The sequence below is a fragment of the Centroberyx gerrardi genome, chromosome 16 (genome assembly GCF_048128805.1).
Source record: "Centroberyx gerrardi isolate f3 chromosome 16, fCenGer3.hap1.cur.20231027, whole genome shotgun sequence".
Lineage (NCBI taxonomy): Eukaryota > Metazoa > Chordata > Actinopteri > Beryciformes > Berycidae > Centroberyx > Centroberyx gerrardi.
The window spans coordinates 28266453-28273222 of NC_136012.1; the positions used below are offsets into that span (position 1 = coordinate 28266453).

The following is a 6770-nucleotide window of genomic DNA, read 5'->3' on the forward strand; positions in this document are numbered from 1 at the left end:
TTTAAGGGAAAATAAAGGGTAGGTCTGATTTTTCCCTCCATGTGACTCAGATCTGATGTTTTCTGATGAGCGTCAACAGCAAAAAGCTCCAAGGAGTCGAATTTTTTCAGATTCTGATCTGGACCTGCTGCTACAACATCAGATCCCGAGGCATGCAACTTGTATTTGAACGCTCAAATCAGAATTTAACAGCGTTGCCATGACAACAAGTAAATCTAATGTAAAGGAGGAGAACGAGACAAACAGACGACTGGACGCCTCAATTCAGTCAAAACTAGAAGGATGAGACTGGAACCCAGTGGATCTGAGACTGCAGGTTTTTCACTCCAACCAATCACAACAGCAGCTATCAGCCGCTGTTGTGATTGGTCGGTTGTGACTGTTGGGCCTTAACGGCACGTAGCTGAACACCACTGCATTTGTGACGTCTTCTGTTTTTGCGACTCTTCTCACGTCTTTCTTTTCAACATAACAGTTCATATTATTATGGGATATGAGTCACATCCTACAATAGATATGAACAGTCATCCAAAAAAATCTGATATGAGCAGCGATTCAGCAGAGGGTGTGAAGGCCTGCAGTGTGAACGGAGCCAAAAAGAAACTGAGACAAAAGAGACTTCTGTTCGACAGACAGCTGACAGTTCAGAGTTCAGCTGGACCAAAGACTCATGGGGTTTCTATGGAGTCTTACAGTCTGAGGAAATCACTGATCTGTGGAGCTGTGGGGAATTGTCCAAGAACACACAAACACAGCCTTATAAAAGTTTTTTTTGACATTTTTGCATGGTATAGTTTGCAGTGGAGAGAGAAAACTGGGAGGGAAAGCGGGGAAATGTAATGTTATATAATATAATGTTCAAAAATACAAGATCAAAGTTGGACTGCATGCACATGGGTGAAGAAACTGGCTCTTGATGGTACATGCTTGGAGAACGCTGTCATAGGGATAGAAGTACAAGAACACACACACACACACACACACACACACACACACACACACAGCCTTTACCTTGAGTATGAAGGTGCGTTCGGGCGTCTGGATGTGGAAGGTGCCGTCCTCGGCCTTCAGCGGGTAGGTGAAGGTGGCGCTGCCGAGCTCCACCCGGCCCAGCGGCGTCACATCCTGCGGCGTCCGGTAGTAGAACAGCTGGCTCTTCTTCTCCTCATAGGTGAACCAGCGCTGCTTCCAGGCCTTCAGCGGCCCGCCCTGCTTCTGGAGGTAGCCGCACAGTTTGGGCTCCCCAGAAGAAGAAGAAGAAGAAGAAGAAGCCGGAGGACGAGGCTGGACCTGATCGCAGAACGCCTCGATGGTGACCGGCGGAGCCAGGGCTGACGGTTTGGTCGGATGGAGGTTTGGTGGTGGAGCCAGAGGAGCCGGCTGCTCTGGGGTCTGATGGTCTGTAGGATGAGGAGGATCCTGCTGGGTTTGCCGGTTTCTAGGAGGAGAATCCTGCTGGGTTTTTTGGCTTTTAGAAAGAGGATCCTTTTGACTTTGTTGGTCTGTAGAAGGAGGATCCTTCTGGAGCTGCTGGTCTTTAGGAGGAGGATCCTTCTGGATCTTCTGGTCTGTAGGACGAGGAGGTTCCTGCTGGGTTTGCTGGTCTGTAGGAGGAGGAAACTGGTGGGTTTTATGGTCTGTAGAAAGAGGATCCTTTTGCTTTTGTTGGTCTTTAGAAGGAAGATCCTTCTGGTTCTGCTGGTCTTTAGGAGGAGAATCCTGCTGGATTTGCTGATTTGTAGGAGGAAACTGTTGGGTTTTCTGGTCTATAAGAGGACTATCCTGCTTGGTTTGCTGGTCTTTAGGACGACGAACCTTTTGTTTTTGTTGGTCTGTAGAAGAAGGATCCTTCAGGGTCTGCAGGTCTTTAGGAGGACGACCCTTCTTGGTTTGCTGGTTTGTAGAAAGAGGATCCTTTTGCTTTTGTTGGTCCTCAGAAGGAAGATCTTTCTGAGTCTGCTGATCTTTAGGACGACGATCCTGCTTGGTTTTTTGGTGTTTAGGAGGAGGATCCTTTTGTTTTTGTTGGTCTGTAGAAGAAAGATCCTTCCGAGGCTGCTGGTCTGTAGGAAGATGATCCTGCTGGGTTTGCTGGTGTTTAGGAGGAGGATCCTTTTGTTTCTGTTGTTTTGTAGAAGGAGGATCCTTCCGGGTTTGCTGGTCTTTATGAGGAGGAAGCTGGTGGGTTTTCCGGTCTGTAGAAAGAGGATCCTTTTGATTTTGTTGGTCTGTAGAAGGAGGATCCTTCTGGGTCTGCTGGTCTTCAGGAGGACAGTCTTGCTGGGTTTGATGTTTCACAGAAGTGGAAGCAGTCGAGTCTTTAGTAGAAGGAGGATCCTGGTGGTTTTGCTGGTCTGTAGGACTGGGTTGAGCTGGTCCTTCTGTGGTCTGGTTTTCTTTCGTCAGAGATTCAGTGGGACTCTCCTCTGCCTGGGAACCGGAGAGACAGTGAGTTCGGTCCTTCTGGTTTTGGTGTTTCTCAGAAGTGGAAGCAGTCGAGTCTTCTGTAGGAGGAGGATCTTCTGGGTTTTGTTGATCTGTAGGAGGATCTTGGTGGGTTTGCTGCGCTGGTTCTCCTGCAGCCTGGTCGTCTTCATTCAGAGATTCGGTGGGACTCTCCTCTGCCAGGGAGCCGGAGCGACTCGGCGTTCGCTCCTCCTCTGACCGGCTCTGCTGGTCACCGGCAGCGGAGGCGGTCGGCTCGTGGGCGGGACGGCCCACGCTGTTTGTGTCGGGAGCGGTTCCTTCAGAAGCCGCCGGTGCCGAGATCCAATCAGCTCCGTCATCCGGCTCGGCCTGGGCAGGAAATGACCGAGACGAGGCAGCGCTGGGATTTCCTCCTGGGCTCCCTCCCTCCATCACTCTGAAAAAAAAAAAGACAGAAAACATAAAGAGAGGAGGAGAGAACGGAGAGAAATGAGATGAGATGAAACTTTAATGATCCCTGTGGGGAAATTGGGACTATTCACCAGCAAATAGTGGTGCTAAAAAGGCATCATAAGATCATTATAAACACACTGTGACCGCATGATGATTATTATAATCACAGCATGATATAATTAACATTAAACCCAATGTGCAAACGAATTAGAGGGTTGAATACTTCATTGGACAGCTGCATAGTTAATGACATGATTTTAAACTGAATGTGATTTTCTGATGTTTGTCTGATGATTATACTTCAAGAAAAGATGATCTATTCTTCTAAATTTATAAATTTGGGCTTCAAAATTTGCTTGCAGTGCATCATAATGAACTTCAAGTAAAGTGTTACCGCAAATAGTAATACAACGACATACAACAATACAACAATACAACAATACAACAATGAAAAATAGAATATAGAGTAGAGCAAATGGGGGTGTTAAACATAACACAACTGATTACATTAGAACATGTTTAGTAGAAATATATGAATGAAAAGTATGAAAAAATATGAATGACAGCAAAAATAACAGCATTACAACATACTGAGACAAAGACAAAAATGAATGGAAAAATATGTACATTAAGAAAATATAGCAAAAATATGAAGTATAGGCAGCATGTCAGTGAAAAAGTGTAAAAATATCAAGATCTCTGCTGCATATAATGAATGAGAGAGGGAGAGAGAGATGAAGAGAGATGGAAAGAGAGAGAGAACGTAAGTGAGTCAGTGGAGGATAAACTATATTTAACCAGCTGGAAACATGATGCAGGAAGTGAGGAAGTGAGCGGGTAACAATGGGACAAGCATGGCTGCTGACCTGCTGCCTTCATTAACCTGCTTCACACTGCGGGCTCCACCGATACCGATATTGATATTTTCAGATTGAAGCTGCCGATAGCCGATATTTTGTTCCGATATTCTGTATATTTAAATTTGAACATTTTAAAGCAAAAAACTCCCCCCAAAAATTCAACGATTCAGTGTTTTCTCCAGGATTTTAGTCTTTGTCAGGGTGGAAAAGCCTCTGAAACAGCAGTGAGACCATCACGGGACACTAAAACTCTCCATTGAAACCCAGACTAATGAAGGTTTCAATGCAGGCTTTGCAGATCCACACTACTGAAGCTGCGGAGGAAAATCACATACTAACCTCCATCATATCGTCAGGGAACAACACTGACAAGATGATGAGAGGGACACACGCAACAAACATCTGGTTTTATTCAAAGGTCAATATCGGCCCCATATATCAGTCTAACTCAACTTTACACACTGCCAAGATATTCAGCACTCTCATTCCCAGTCATTAAAGTCATCTTAACTTTTTAACCACATCATATTTTACTAGGAACAGGAAGATCTGCTTATCTCACGATTAGATTTCGATACGCAATGTGAGGTTCAGGATTCAATACAACAGATTGATACGATGTAATAAATAAAAGTTCAGTGACAAAGTCTGACTGTGCAGAATGATGTTTATTTCTGAGACACAAATCTATCCTGCAATGACATTGGTTAGGCTCTAACCTAATAATACAATTATGAATTATCTAATATGAATTAAATATTAACTATTTAACCCATTCCCTAATCAAAGTGTCTGCAGTAACTTTATAGCGGCTTTATTGTACTTTGTAGCCTAATTGTTTTATCTCCTTTAGTGTCACTATAAAATTACTATAGCCTAATATTCCTATAAAAGAGTTATAGTTTATGGTGGCTTGTCTGTGTTTAATGTTTTCTTTTCCATAATATCACTATAATATTCCTATAATGTTGCAACAGGAACTTAAAGTATGTTTATAGTACTTAATGATCTTGTTGTACTTTATGATATTTTTATCTCCCATAATAGCCTATATAATATTCCTATAGTGACCTAAAGTATAGTGTGTGTGTCTGTGGTTCTTAATCCTATAATATCACTATAATATTCCTATAATATTCCAATAGTATGTAAGTATGTCTATAGCACTCAGCAGTAGTTTTATAATGACCTTGCTGTACTTTAGGGTATGTTTATCTCTTATAATATCACTATAATATTCCTACAGTGACTTATGTGATAATTGTATAATATCTCTCTATAATTTACTATAGGATTCCTATAGTTCCTGCCCGCCTGTGTTACGGATCATTTTGTTGTGTGGTTGTTTTCAGCAGAAGGTGGGTCAGTGTCTGGTTCAGTGAACACAGAGAAATCATTCCCACTGTGAGAGTTTGTGTTATCAGTTCATTTCTGTGCAGGATGTGGATAACAGGCTATAACAGATTTAAGGTTATTATTTCTGTAAGCTGTTTAATAAGGAAAGCTACTTACAAGCCTCACAGCGTCAATCACATTCATAGGAAATTAGGAAAATAGCTAATTCACTTCCTCGTCCAAAATGAAGTTAATCCACAGTTTGTATAAAAACAGCAAAACTCTCCATTCTGCTCCTCTGTGCCTCAACACGGAGCTTCACTGGCTTTCTTGATCTTTACAGAAAACTTTACAGAAAAGCATCTAGTGAATGTTGTTGAAGGTCGGAGCTTACCTGAAGGGGCGTGGTCTGAAGAACACACCTTGTGCTCAGGTACAAATCCAACTTGATTGACAGATACAGCAGTTTCCAGCTGTTTCAATGAGTACTATTAAAAAAACCTCTCTCTAAAATGTTAATAAAACGAGCAGAGAATCAAAATAAACTCTGGTGTTGTGACTCCCTCCATTCTCCAGCCGCTCAGTCCCGATTTATTTCTCTTTTCTTCCTGATTTCTTCTTCCAGCCGGTTTTACATTCCTTTCTTTACAAGCGTCAAGTGAGACAGCAGAGTAACACGTACGGCTTCCGGTCCTGTATTTCAAAAATAAAAGCAGTCTGCTAGAATTACAAAAAGGTGTTTTCCGGTCACAACTTTCAAAATAAAACCCGATTTGATGAAGGTGTTTCAATTTTTTTTGAGTAATAGGCTACACATTAGTAGGGATAATAACAATAAATATTTAAGTATTAATTAATACATATTTATCGTCTTTCAATAGAATCAAATCGTGATTAAATAATAATATTGAGTTATAGTGATGCACAATTATGTTAAATTAATGATAAAAAAACAAAATCTCTCACAAAATGAGATCTGAAACAAATTAGGAAATATTATTTGAGTTTTACTGTACTACCATGCAGTTCAATGCGATGAATATCAATTGAATTACTTAATATGTGATTTTGCATATGTTGACAGACATTGATATAGCCTATATATTGATATTGACATAATTTCTTATGATTGTCAGGATATTCATTTTGTCCATATCACACAATCTTACAAATTAAGAATGTATAATATTCATAGCCATATAGCACCATGGAAGATGTCACATATATACCGGTATATATATATAGGACTGCTAGAAAACACACAAAGAAAGACTCAGAAATTAAACTTATAGCTACCTGGCAACTTGGAAGAATGCAGAAATCAATTTTATTCCATAACTGTGGCAAATATCCCTGATGAAAAATCACTATAATATTCCTATAAGGTGTCCATAATGAGTTCATAGTAACCTTATCATAGTTTATGATGTTTTGTTTTTATCTCCTATGGTATCACTATAATATTCCTATAGGATTATAGTGTGTGTGTGGTGCTAAATAAAGTTTACAGCCGCCTTGTAATGTTTTATGCTATTTTTTAATCTCCTTTGGTATTTACTATTGGATTTTCAGTTTTACTGTGACATTTAGATATCTACTTGGTTATAGTATATTTATTTAGTATGGATTTTACTCCACGCCGCAGGAGGGCGACAACGCCGTGACGTCATCCTCCTGCGTCGTGAGGTGAAAGGT

At 41.0% G+C, this 6770-nt stretch overlaps 1 protein-coding gene across 4 annotated transcripts in view; it reads right to left on the reverse strand.

Annotated features, from left to right (window-relative positions):
• Window positions 1-6770, reverse strand: part of tbc1d2 (TBC1 domain family, member 2) — a 441666-nt gene that overhangs the window by 36050 nt on the left and 398846 nt on the right. Inside the window, exons 1-2 of one of the 4 annotated variants that reach the window (XM_078289126.1) lie at window positions 5470-5714; window positions 1012-2863 (exon numbers count right to left, since the gene is read on the reverse strand). In XM_078289126.1, coding sequence (XP_078145252.1) covers window positions 1012-2859 — 1848 coding nt within the window. In that variant the 5' untranslated portion in view covers window positions 2860-2863; window positions 5470-5714. Of the gene's footprint in view, window positions 1-1011; window positions 2864-5248; window positions 5408-5469; window positions 5715-6770 lie in introns of those variants that run through there. The other 3 variants (XM_078289127.1, XM_078289125.1, XM_078289124.1) reach the window with 3 other exon arrangements.